Source organism: Anser anser (genome assembly GCF_964211835.1).
Source record: "Anser anser genome assembly, chromosome: 1".
NCBI lineage: Eukaryota > Metazoa > Chordata > Aves > Anseriformes > Anatidae > Anser > Anser anser.
Window position 1 is genome coordinate 74,051,328 of NC_139720.1, and position 14,026 is coordinate 74,065,353.

The following is a 14,026-nucleotide window of genomic DNA, read 5'->3' on the forward strand; positions in this document are numbered from 1 at the left end:
AGAAAGGAGCTTATCTGGGGCTAGCTCACCTCAGGCCCACTCTTAAGGGGTAGCTGTTAGTTTGCATGGCAGGCTTAATAAATATTTGAAACTTTCTTACCCTGGAAAAATCAAAGTGGCAGCTGCAGGAGTAACTGGTCACTACTTGTTTTACCACTGCAGTTATCTAGAGGAGGCATACTAAAATATTTATTGCATTTAAAATAAAGAAGAAGGAAAAGTACTAACTTATTAAAAGGCATCACAGTAGGGAATATTCCCTGTAACTGTGCATAGCCGCCACCAGCACAAATGGAAATAAACATATGCATGAAGAAGTGACTCTGGTGTATGGAATATCTCCAACGCTTCGGAGGGTGCAGTAGCATGAGGTGTTCATGAAAAGAAAGGCATTTGGGGATGCATTCAGCTATCATTTATATGTCACTACTGTCAAAATCATAAGTTTTCTACCTAAGCAGAATCAGGATCTTTCAGAGGGAGACAGTCTTATTTAATTGGTACTATCAGCCAATGATTATATTTATTGGAGATACGTCCACTTGAAAGGAGAAAAGCAATTAAAGTTGTTCCAACACAAAGCAGTTTCATTCCTGGTATTTTCCTTAACAGAGATTTAAATTAAAGAGAGAACTTGCATACACCCCCCGAGGTGCAATGGTATGATTTGGTAAAAACAGAATGTGATTTATCTTTCACCTGAGATTTCACCTGTCTACACCAATCGCTGAGCAGCTCCACACAGTGTCTTTTTGAATAACTTGACTTTCAGCTGAGCTCTTCCCACCTCTTCAGAGCTGGAGACTCCCCCACCCCACTGTAGCCAAAGAGGAGCAATCTGTGGACAAGTCACCAGTTTTGCCAGATCCCTGAGACCAACAGGAGAAAGAAACTGGGAGGTGTCAGATGATAGAGAGGCCACCATCCCCTTCCATCTAGCAGGCAGGCTCTGGTTTTTGGTCCATCACATAGTCCCTCATGGGCCAGCTGGTGTTTAGTGATTCTTCCTCATCTCCTCTTGGAGAAGAGGGAGATTTGGGATGCTTTTGTTTGGCTCCTGCTCTCATGCTCATTTTCATGTAAATTTGTGTGAAGCGTTTCAAGTGATGGTGGAGTGCAGTTTGGCCACCCCACAGCAAAAAGGTTTTCTTGTGACTGTTGTGGTATAACGGTAGTGTCTTAGATTCTAAGTTTTCCACCAGAAACGTATTGATACCATGTTTAGAGAGAACAGCTTACTTTCACAGTACCGACTCCATAAAATTTGTGGCAGGTACAAAATGCATCATGGTGAGGTTTATCCCTCAAATCTTTGTCAGTGCCGTTGGGCAAGATTGAGAGACCTCACTGGTGGCTTCGTGGCTTTCCAGTAATACAGCTATTACAGTCCAAGCCGAAAACCTGTCTAGAGTGCAAAAGGCATTTCTGCACACAGGACAAGGTCAGAAACGCCCTCTGCATGCATTTGGACGTGGAAGAGTGTTGTTACCTTAGACAGCTGCTGCAGTTGATGTGACACTGGTGATTGCTCCATTTGTTAAATCATGCTTTTGCTATCCCTAAAGGAGAATATACTTCATTTGAGAAGGACGTGCACTCGAGACACAAAAGATGTTTGGAGAGATGTTTGACACCGATTTGAACGTATTCTCAATCTTCCCTTCTCTCTCCCCTTCTCTTTGTTTGACAGAAATGCTTAGAGCTAAAAAGCAGCCTGTTGGCCCAGCAGAAAGGGACTCAGTCATCACTGGAACGTCTCAAAACCCTCATTAGACTGATCCAAAATGAGCAGATGATTCAGGTTACCATGACAACAACCACCACCTCCTCCCTGCTCACCATCCCCTGGATCAAACCCTCCTCTGCCTCTGCTGCCATGCACAAAGCCTTGCAGCAGTCGCAGGGCAACAACTGACAGAGCTGGCTGCGCCAGAGCCGAGGAAGGGGGAACAGAAACTTTACACCCATGCGCGAAGGAGAGATTAAACTGAGACAAAGGAGAGAAGGAACAATCTCGTGTTTTGTACATGTAGGAACTCGCAAGGAACAAGCAAGGTCCTGTTTGTAGGTCACTGTGGCGGCTGCTTCACAGGGAGCGGGACGCGCTGCGGTTTTGTGTTTGCCGAGACCTTCAGTGCTGATGAGATTTTTTTGTTATGTTGGCCTTAATGTATTTATGACTGAGGATGAACAGGAAGAGTACGGCTGATAGAAAGCGGAATATCCTTTTTGTGGGGAGACAGGCAGTTTTGCAGTTCTGCCTTAAGGGGAAAATTTAAAACGCAAAGAGTTAGTGAGCTAGTGGGGACGTAGTTGGGCTGAAAGCTGTGGGAGGGAAATCGGTGATATCAAAAGAAACCGAGCTACTTAGGACTTGACATGGATTCTTATCAAAGGAACAAAGTTGGCTCCATTGACTCGGGCGAGCCAGAACTGGGGCTGTTTTGACCAGAACGGACACTCACAGAGCCTTCAAAACAAAAGATCATTTTTTTTAGTATTATTAGAGTTGAGAATTGCAGATATTTAAATAAAGAAACTGTATGAAGTTAGCATTTCTAGTAAAATATTGAAGTATTTTCATGCTGATGCTTCTGTATATGCGTTCCGAAGTATTTAAAAAAGTATGACTGTAAAACTCCTTACATTTTTGCAGGTCCTTTTTACTTATTTTGCTATTGGTGTATTTTTCTTATGGAGTTTTTGTGCAAGATTTAGCATAAACCAGTGGATATCCTTGGCAGGTTGGCTTTCATTTTTTAAAGAGGTTATTTTGGGGGTTTTCTTTTTTTTTTTTTTAAGAAAAAAAATATCTGTTTTTTGTTTATTGACAGTACAGATAATATGCCAAAAAGATAACTTTACATTTTTGTACTGCATTTTTATTGTTAAAAGTCTGTAACTTTTGGTATTGTATGTATTTTTTTATTATTATTGTTGTTTTTTCCTTATTGCTTGCAGAAATATCTGCTGAAATGGTACAGGAAAAAAAAAAACAACTGCCTCAAGGGGTTGTTACTGGATAATATCAAGAGTTCTTGGGGAGGGACAGGCAGCGGCAGATTGTAAGGGTTTGTTGGCTGTTTTGGGGGGTTACTTTTTTCAGGTTTTTTTTTTTGGAAACTATTCCTTTTTAAGATTCTGTTGGCTTTTAGCACATTTGGGAAGCATTTGGCATTACCCTGAGAATACCCTCGCATGCCTGTTTGTTTCACTAGCTAGTCTTCCTGATCCTGCCAGGGTCTGCAGGCCACCCACCCTTCCCACAGCCCCACTGCTGGCCTGGGAAGAGAGTGACGGGCACCCCGTTTTTTCTCAGCATCACCCCCACCAGATACCATCATCTCTGTCGTTTGAGTTCTTCATCAATTAGCAGAACAGATACTTGAGGAAAGCGAGAAGCCACCAGAGCACAGCACGAGGCTAGTCTCTCACATCAGCCTATCACATCGTGCCGAATCTCACTCTCTCTCTCTTTTTTATTTAAGAAAACACAAACAAGCGGGGGACAGGCTTGTTCTGTCACCCATCACTAGGCAGCACATGGTCCCTTCAACCATTTTCACAACTCCGGGAGAAACTGTGCAGTACTATACAAATCTATTTTAATACACAACACTCAGTTGAACAAGATTTTTATATTCTTTTATTGATGAACAAAGTGAACTAAATAAAAGACAATTGTTATACATTGGTTATTGTATGCCAATTATGCATTCTAATGTGGCTTGCAATGTAAATGTTTTCAGGTTTAACGATTTTTTTTCTTTCTCAGACAAATTAAAAGAAAAAAAAAGTGTGGAAGGTTGAATATGTGAAGAATTTCTGAAGAAGTGTCTTGGACTGTTAAAAGTAGTTATTTTGAAAAGGGGACTGTCCAGTGGATAGTGTGCATAGAAGAAAAAAAGTGTTTGTCTTATATATGCCAATGTAGTTTTACTTCTTTATGATGCATTAAACTCGATTGACAATTTAACAGTTGTCGTGCCGTTCATTGCTGAAGGGGTGCAGCTCGCCTTGGTCAGGACCCATCACTGTGAGCCCTTCCTGGCCAGTTTCTGCAGAGGCCAGGGCAAGCAACCAGCACTCATTTCTCCAACACCATCTTAAAATTTTTGGGTTCTTGCTCATGGCAGGTTACTGGAAGGAGACTTGCCGCAGGCTGAGGAGACACGGTTGCTGCTGCTGCAGATCTGCTGGCAGCCTCGCAGGCTTTGCATTTAGGTGCATTCAGGCAATGGTCCAATGCTGGGACGAGAGCAGTGGGCCCATTCTGCCAAGCTGTTTATAAGTCACTGTATAAATGTAGTAATTAAAGAATGAGAGGTTAGGTCCTTTGCAGGAGCTGTCTGGTTTCTGGAAGGTGGAAGGGGCACAACTTCAATAAAACAACCAAAATAGAGCAAGCCAATGTTAAAGCCCTATGAAACCTACCACAAATGCTTATGCAGAGCAGGAGACACAGCAATGACACTTGCACCTATTGGGAAGGTTTTCTTTGGTTGGTTGTTTGTTTTTTTTTTGGTTTTGTTTTGTTTTCCAGAGAAGACAGGATTTTTTTTGCTTGGCTGTTGCTTCTGGATGTGTTTCCCCCACCGCCACCACCACCTTGTTTTCACTTGCTGGCACTGTGTTACAGTTTAATTCAGGCTGTAGTTAGCAAGAGGGATTGAGAACTCCTCCACTGCAGCTAGGCTTCCCCCTCCCTCCTATCCTCTGCTACTTGAAGGGCACCCTTATTTTCCTTAAAGGTGCTTCGATTCTAGAAGAAACCTTTCCCACAAAGCAGAAATTGTACGTAACCACCACCATCATCATCACCCTGCCGCCACCTTAACCCATAAACTCAATATTGTGCTAACAATAACAGAACTCTCTGCATGTTGCCTTAATAATTAATATGGTTGCAAAAAGTTGTAGACTTACACTAGCCTTTAGTGTTTGATAGTAATTTAAATTAAGGTTTTGGTGGAGATTTGTGGACTCTGTGGTAGCTGCTGTGTTCCTTGCCATGGCACCAGGCACCACCTTTGACAGGAATCAGTAGCTGTGGGGTTCCCATCCTCCCTTTCCAAGTGCAAGTTATTTTTTAAGATATGCAAGACTTCACAGGTTCAGAGCTCTCTTTTTTAACATGACAGACTGTTAGTTATCTCTCAGAGGCGCTGCTCTGCAGATCGCCATTGGAATGAAACATTGTCTCTAAGCTTGTCACTTTTATATTTGTACTTCTTCAAATGTAATTTCACCTGTTCTTCCCTCTCTCACTGCCTCCCCTTCTTCAGAAATGAGAGAAAAAGTAACTCTTTAAGGAAGAAACACAGACCCCTTTCCCATTTCTATTAGACCGCTGCATAAGGATGACGGTGCAGACTACAGCAGCTATATAGGAGTTTATTCTACATGTCAACATACCATTGCATGCTCATTTCCTAGCAGTTTGATGGCCTATTAGTAACACTCAAACTTCTAGAAGAGTGTTATAAACTGATACGTACTTTTTGTTCTGTGTTCTGCAGGTCCTCTGTAGTTATAATGGCAGGCATTATGCTGAAATGAGTGGCAACAGCCACATCAGATGAAACTCTGCTCACTTTAATCAGATTTTGCCAACTGCAGCTTACTTTGCTTAGAAAATGAAGTCTGGCTTCTGAGATTCATCACTAGTGAATGACTGGTGCAAACAGAAAATGCCAACCTCTGCTTCTATAAGCCACTTTTAAGTTCACCATGGTGTATATCATTAAAGCAAAAGTTGTTGGGATTTTTTTTTCCCTCCCTTAAAAAAGCAAAACAAAAAATTAAATTGTCATGACGGGAAAAAAAATACTACAAAGTGTACACGGGCATATAGCGATTCTAGCCAGGGAGAAGAAAGAAAAAAGATGCTGTTGCTCTTTGAAATTGCTGTTTGCATTTGTACCGACAGCTTGCAGATAACTTGTGTGTTGTTTAAATGCAGCAGAAATGCTACACACCATCCTTTGGTTATCAGCCTTGCTTACTAGGCAGTTACCACAGACATTTTAGTTCACTTTTGCACCACATCTCTGGGCTGGAGATGTGGCACACAGCCTCAATATTCATACTGAAAACAGGACTGACCACTGCCCAGTTGCTGTTGAACAAGCAATCTGCTGGTTGCTGAGCTGTGAACTGACACGACCATTTCTGTATCCGTGCTTTATACATTCCATGTGGAGACTGCCGTATTTCATTTAGCCCGCATACTCGTGCCCCCTGCTGAGGCTGTGGATACTTTGCGGAGCTCTCCACCGCCTGCCCAGCACGGGTGCTCTGGCTCCTTCATTGAACTCTGATCCTGCATCTGCTTAACTCCCTCTTAGGCAACCAAAGGAAAGTGTAAGTAGAGCTCAGGGTGCCTTGCCAGAATCGTGGCCAAGGTGCTGCCCTGAAAATCAAAGACGCTAGGCTTGCTATTTTCCATTTGAGGAGTCCTGAAACAATCATTTCACCAGTGAGTCCAATAGCTCTTTAGGAACTACATCTGTCCCTCCCTCTGTCAATGTGTGCTACATTATTGAACCCCGGGATTGTGGTTTGAGCTGTATCTGCTGGAGGTGGAAGGGTTGTGCCATTGTCAGATGTGGGCCTGGGCATCCTTCACCCTGTTGGGCTTCATGTCCCTGTGTGCTGCAAATCACTATTGTCTTCATCTACCTCTTGGGGCCACTCCTGCTTTTTTTTGGCTATGGAAATAATATTTCTTCTTCTTAGCTAAAGAAAAACACAGTGAATTGAGAAGGGGTGACATTAGAACTAAGTGCATGAAGCAGCAAATTGAGAAAAATGGAGTTCTGGTTTGGATAATATGTTGTTTAAAGTGCATTTGCACAACTCTCAGTAATTTTCTCATAGTTTGAAATTCCCTCATAAAAAACTGTGATGAGCCACTGACTATACGTTACTTTCTTCTCCTCTTCCTTGATTGCTTCACAACTGCAAAAAATAAATGGAACAAGTCCCCCACACATAGCAGGCTTCATTTATGAGTGCCACCTAGACCGCCACGGCATCACTCCTGGGTCCCATTCCTAGAACATGGAGGAGGTTGGTGGCACCTCATTTTTAGCTGCAAACTTGCCAGGAAACCCTAAATATCAAACTTCACTGTGGCTTGGGAGGTTCCTTGCAATGGGAGTGAACATCTGACAGGTCACAACCCCTGCAGCGTGGTCAATATAATGTTATTCCAGTCATGGAATCACAGAATATCCTGAGTTGGAAGGGACCTACAAGGATCATGGAGTCCAACTCCTGGCTCCACACAGGACAACCCAAAAACCAGACCCTATGTATGAGAGCATTGTCCAAATGCTTCTTGAACTCCGTCAGGCTCAGTGCTGTGACCACTGCCCTGGGGAGCCTGTCCCAGTGCCCAACCACCCCCTGGGTGAGGAAGCTCATTTGGCTGGCCTTTCTGGGCTCAGGCTGATGTGCCAGCACAGTGGGTTGGGGAGCTGGGCAGTGAGAGCAGGGGAAGGGGAGCCACTGTGAAGGTCTGTGGCTGCTGAACCTCCTGGCTCTGAACAGGCTCTGGTTTTGTTATGGGCAGCCTTGGGGCAGTGCCTCCGCTCTCCACAGTCAGTGCAAGGCAGGGGCATTGCTCTCAATGGTGTCGGGCTGCCAGGCCCTTAGAAACACAGACTTGATAGCTGAGGGTCCCTCCCTACCCCTCACTTCTTTAATAGCTGACGGATGTTAAGCCAAATCTTTTTTTTTTTTTTTTTGGGGGGGGGGGATAACTAAAAATAAAACGTGTTTAATTATCCACAAGACAAGCACCATCTGTAGACCCAGAGTACGAAGGCCTGTTTGACGCCCACCAGCATTCAAAGCGGAGACATTAGTACATGTACAAGCAGCAAAGCCTAAACTTGACCCCTCCTCCGCCAAGCTGCCTGCCTCATGCCTGGCCAAGACAGCACCCAGCAGGGCAAGGGTGCTGAGTACCCATGGGTGCTGAGCATCCATCCATGCTTCAGACCCCCCCCCCCCCCCCGTGCACACAGACATGAAATAATGGTGAGACAAAAAGACAAAACAGAGCTTTTAATTTCACTCTACATACTTTGCTCCCACTAAAAAATCGTTATCAAAGACAGGCAGATGCCACTGCTGCCAGGGGCATTGACGCAGTGGTCTCTGATTTGCATTTATTCCACAAATCTTCCTGAAAAAAAACAGAGACCCCCCCAGTGCAGAAATAGCAGTTCTCTGTGGTGAACCCCCCCATGCTGGAATTTAACAGCACAGCAGAGCTGGGTAAACATTTCTGTCCCTGACTCAGTGCTGTAGAACTGTAAATACAAATAAATCCCTGTACAAATGCCAGTGAGTCTCTGTGTACCCTTGAGATGAACTATTACCAAATAACATAAATGTTTATTTCTCTGTTGGAGCACAAGCCCTCCCTTCCAAGCTATGTGTTGGGCAGGGGCGACTTTGCAGGGTCTGTAACTGAGGTCCTCCACTGCTCTCCACTTGGACCTCTGGAGAAAGCTGCAGGATGGGATTAGTATTGGTGATTATCATCACCTCTGCAGTCTGCCCTTTGCAGGACTTTGGTCTGGAGGGATCTGACTTTGGGGGTCCTACCATTAAACCAGGGAGAGCTACCAACACTGGAGATCCAAGTGTCCACCTTCAGAATAGGCTGGCTGCAGACCTGCCCAAATGGAGAATTTGCTGTCCACAAACCATCACCATTACACCCCCGTTCAAGATAAATTCACTTGCTTAAGCACTTTCCTTAGGGTTTGAGGTGGCATCCATGGAGTAGTGTGGTCAGCAGGAACAAGGACCAAGCCAAGCAGCTGTACTGAGGAAATAAGATTTAATTCAGCTGGCTTAATTCCTTGAGCCCCAGGCTCTATACTTCCAAAATAAGGCAGTTGCAGAGAAAGTTTTTGATGGGCAATGAGCAGCACATGAAAACTACATTGGGTTGAAATCTTTCTGTTTAATAGTAGCCAGGACTTTACATCTGTCCACACAGCGCTCTGCTTATTTGAACCGCTTGATGTGTAGCAGTTTTGCAGCCCTTTCCTCTTGGGTTTCTTTGCTGCTGTGTGAAAGCACAAAGTGAGAGGCTGGTGGTAGGGGCGATGGCAGAGACTGTGGCACTGGTAATGGCTGAGCCTCTAAGGGCTCAGACTTCCAGGTCTTGTGTCTATCTTATTTAAAATAAAATAAAATAAAATAAAATAAAAATAAAAATAAAATAAAATAAAATAAAATAAAATAAAATAAAATAAAATAAAATAAAATAAAATAAAATAAAATAAAATAAAATAAAATAAAATAAAATAATAAAATATTCCTTTCAACTGAGTATGCCTGGAGAAAGAAAAGACTAAGAAATAGGCATGCTCCAAGACTGCTTTTCCTCCATTCCTCCCCTAAACCTCCCTGTAGAGACAACATCTCAGGGTTTTGCAGTGGCCTGGTGGGGCCTGGCTGGCTGCAGCGCTCACAGATGTTGCGCTGTGGAGAGGCCCAGCCATCAGGCACCGATCAGCATTGGAGAAGCCTTCTGAAGTCACTCTGAATTAAACTAATGACAGTCAGCTTTGATAGCTCGCTCCTAATAGTACAGCCAGAGAAAAAAACAGCCACAAAGGAAATTCATTTTTTTTTAATAACTATTTTTTTAATAATTAATTTGACTCTCTTTACTATATGATTTCTGGGTATTTCAGTCATCTTTTTAACTTCTCTCTGTACAACATGAAGGAGAAAATCTTCAGCAAATAAAAATGCTTGTCAAAGTCCTGGTCGAGGGAGGACATGGGAATGAAACATACCAATGTGCTGATATCAGCTTATCAGCCAGCCTTGCTCGCAACATACAAGGAAAGGATTAAATGGGATTAGGCACAGACAAAATGCCTGGTTTAAAGACTGAGGCTTGCCTCACGAGGAGGATGTTGGTGATGACTGTGGTGAAGGCCATCAGTAGGGTGTTCAGGGGAGCACATCTGGCACAGCTCAGGTGGAGACCGCCAGCCAGCCACAGTGGCAAGGCAACGTTTCCCTTTCTCAGTGTTTGGTGGGTATTCAACAGATGGTGCCTGTCCAGAGCAGCTTCCTGTGCTGTTACCCTGTGCTTTCATTGGGGCCTGCTTCCCCTCCAACAGGCCAATGGATAAGTTCACTGCTGTGAAGGTCCAGCATAAGTGCCTCGGAAAAATCCTCCCCCCAGGAGCTGACCATTCACTCACAGAAACCAAATCAGCAGTTGATTTGCACTGGGCGATGCCCGAGTGCACAGAAGCAAGAGGAAAGCACCCAGCATGCAAGTGCTGGTGTTTGACAGTGTGTGGGACACGTTCTGGGACATACTCTTGGTGGCTCCTCTCCTGCTCTTCAGCTTTGGGACCGACCCCCTGCTGGCCAGATCAAAGGAGGATTGGTACAAGATGGGCTTATGAAGATCTTGACACACTGAGTATGTCAGCCCATTCATAATTGACTTGCAGTAAGTCCTTATATTTGGCAAAAGCAGACTGTAGCAGAGCAGCTTTGGCTGTTTGCTGTGACGGACATACACATACACTGATATGCACACTCAGTCTAAGGATTGCGTTTAAACACGAAATGAACAAAGGATTTAATGCATTATGGCTGAACTAACTCTGTACAGAGCACGTTCAGTCCAAAACCTCCCCAACCCAAAATGTGATGAGCATGAAGCACAGAGTGTGTGGTCAGCATTGGCTCCAGATGCTTCCCTCTCCATTGCTGCACCAGTTTCTGCAGTGCATCTGGATTTCCTAAAGCAAAACTGCTTTGTTTCTGCAGCAGCCCTGAACCACTTGTCCTGCCTGCTGCTGCTTCCACAGCCAGGCCCCCAGTGATGGCCGTGGATTCCAGACATGCCGTGACTATAGAAAACACTGCCGTCACGCTGGGAGCAGAGGCCTATTAACTTTCAAGTGGTAATTATACCGAGAAGTTGTGATACTGTGACATGCACAGAATGGAGTGTTTATCTCCTTCCCGGCAGGAGCATGCTGGGTGTCAGGGCTGGTGAGCGAGCGCTACAAAGCCTCTCATTATTTTTGTCCTCTCATTTATATTACTTGGTAAAATCTCTTTTGGTGCAGAAGACAGTGATATTATCTTTCTGAATTGTAATGTTATTTTGTAATGGAATGGATTTGTTTTGGCCTTGTGCTATGGCTACTTAACCCTCAGGCCTGCCAGTGAGCACACTGGACTCTGAAACCCTTCTGCTGCAGCACTGCTTGGGAGTTCAGCCACAAGCCAGAGTAGAAAAAAAAAAAGATTTATTCAGACTTTAGGTTGCAAAAGACCTTCAAATCACCAAATCCAACCATCAACCTGCCTTACCGAGTCCCGTCATTAAACCATGTCCCTCAGTACCACATCCATGCATCTCTGGAATACCTCCAGGGATGGAGAGTCCAACACTTCCCTGGGCAGCCCAATCCAATGCTGGACCACCTTCTCCATGAAGAAATTCTTCCTAATGTCCAATCTAAAACTTCCCTGGCACAACTTCAGAACATTTCCTCATGTCCCATCACTTGGCATCTGAAAAGAGACCAACACTCTGCTGCAGCCTCCTTTCAGGTGGCTCTACAGTGTGAGGGGGTCTCCCCTCAACCTCCTTTTCTCCAGACTAAAAACTCTGTTCCCTCAGCTGTTCCACATATGACTTGTATTCTAGCCCCTTTACCAACTTAATTGCTCTTCTCTGTACAGACTTGAGCAACTCAATATCCTTCTTGTAGTAAGGAGCCCAAAACTGAACACAGTGTTTGAGGTGCTTCAGAATAGCAGAGGCCCACGAATCCTTCTGCAGAGGTGGTTTGTAATATTCCAACATCTGGCTTGTATATTTGTTTTGCAGCAGCATCAACTATTCCATACAGAAGGAACCACATGAAAGCATCTGGGGGCTACTGGCTGCTGCTGTTTGGTAGCCCAGCTAGCTGTGGGAGCTCTAGAGACGTACTGAGACAGATGGGAAAGAGAAATATAAATCCTTGCTCTTATCACCCTTCATCACACGATGTGTTGGGTTATTAAATATAAAAGCTCGATCTAGTTATCAAAAGTATAACCATCTATCTGCTTCAGAGATGAAAGAAACATGATTTGGGCAGTTTCACTCACTCAGACACTGCAGTTAGAAACTTCCCTGCAGAACCAAACCTCTCATAGCTTCATCAGTTTATCCTGCTGCAGAACAACCACGAGAGCCGCCAACCATCCCTATCCCCAGAAAAACACAGCAGGGGACGTGCATGGCAGGCTGAAAACTGCTTTCCCCAACTTATGCAGACTGCTGCCAGACTGAAAATGGACACAAAAGGGAATAGTCAGAAGGATGCAGCTTTGATGGGATAGGAAATATGTTACAAAAAACAAGACAATGCTGGCAGGTAAAACAGAGAAGAATGTGTTTCTTTGGAAGTTTTCAAAACAGAAAAACTATTCACCTTATTTCTATAGCTTTGGCTGAAGAAACAGTTGGGCAAAGTGACAGAAATCCACCCACTGGAAGACTCTTACATGACTGCTGCAGAAATTCAGTTCAGACACTAAGGATGATGCAGTTTGGCCTTTTACAGTCACTTGTTATTGTCCCATTAATTAAGCGGATAACTTTCACGGCAGAAGAGTAAGAGGCTGTAAACTGCTCTTGTGGTGATTAAATGGTGAAGTGGAAAAATCATCTCAGAGCACATTTCAGTATTAGGGAGCATGGTCCATGTAATAGAAAGAAAAAAAAAACAAAAGGATAGACATCCTGATTCCCTGTTAAGCTTGAGAAGGCTGGCAATCATGTCTGGGCTAACAGTAGCTTAGAGGCTTGAAGCAGACAAAAACAAACCAGTTGGCACATGGGGATGTGTTCCTGAGAAAAATGTTTTGCCACCTGAGTGTCTGGGTCAGGCACCAGACCCAGCTGCTACAAACAACCGGCACAAACCCGCACCCTGTGACCAACTAGCTCACGCTCTGGGAACTGCAGGCAGATCACCAGCCATTAAAGCAGTTTCTGTAAGATTATTACACCATGGGGAAATCAGGGCCACAGAAAAAGTCGGCGATAATGCTCACTCAGCTATGTGTGCTCTCCCCCAGCTCCAGCAGGATTCCCTACTTGCCTCCGAACAATAATTGCAATGCTGCGTGCAGACAGGTGATGCCATCCAAAAAGAGACAGTGATGGAAAGCAGCAATGCACCAAAACCAAGCCTCTGAAGAAAATTTTCTTTTTTGTTGAGTTGCTTTTATTTTTGTGGAGTTGGCGCTTTACAGCTGAAATATTTTTCCCAATCAGCAAAACTTCTGCCAGCTGTTCTGGAGAGGAATAGCCAGGGTGTCAGGGCCATGGTCTTTCTGCAAACAAGTACCATGGCTTTCAAACACTGAAGACAATAGACCCCAGTTAGGAAGAGGCAGGAGAACTTGTGTCCCACGTCCATTTTGTGTTTGTGCATTTCTGTCTTCAAGAGGCAAACTAAGACTCTTTACTCTTTTCTTGCTGAGTGACAATTGGGGGTAATGCTTCTATGCTTCTTAGGTGCCAACAGGACCAAAACGTTTTTTTTTTCTTTTTTTTTTTTTTCTTTTTTCTGGTGGTATCTGGAAGTTTTGTTCTTAGTCTCTAGGCCAGCTCACTGTCCAAGCCAGCAGCTGAAGCCCTAAGAAATCTCACTTGTTAGTGGAGCACTTTCTTGAGCTTTCCAGTTTGCAAGCAGGAGAAAAGCATTTGTAGCACCCCACCGCTTTTGGATCCCCCACTGCTCTTAGGTGATGTTGAAGGACATTGGAATTGTTTGGTAGCAATATACTGAAATGTCTTTCCAGCCTGTGCATGGATAAAGACAGAGATCAAAAGCTCACACGTAAGTGATATTCATGCATGGAAGTTTTTTGTAAGAACTGTAAAGACCGCCCCCCCCCTCCCCCCCCTCCCCCCCCCCAGTTAATGACATATTGTTCAATCCTCCTCCATTTCTTCATA

General features: G+C 44.2%; 1 protein-coding gene across 6 annotated transcripts in view; it reads left to right on the forward strand.

Moving 5' to 3' along the window:
- PHF21B (PHD finger protein 21B) overlaps window positions 1-3,976 on the forward strand; it is a 175,336-nt gene extending 171,360 nt beyond the window's left edge. For all 6 annotated transcript variants that reach the window (XM_083821076.1, XM_083821077.1, XM_083821073.1 and 3 more), the window contains one exon: window positions 1,691-3,976. In XM_083821076.1, coding sequence (XP_083677202.1) covers window positions 1,691-1,915 — 225 coding nt within the window. In that variant the 3' untranslated portion in view covers window positions 1,916-3,976. The remainder of the gene's footprint in view (window positions 1-1,690) is intronic.
- The last annotated feature ends 10,050 nt before the right edge of the window (window positions 3,977-14,026 follow it).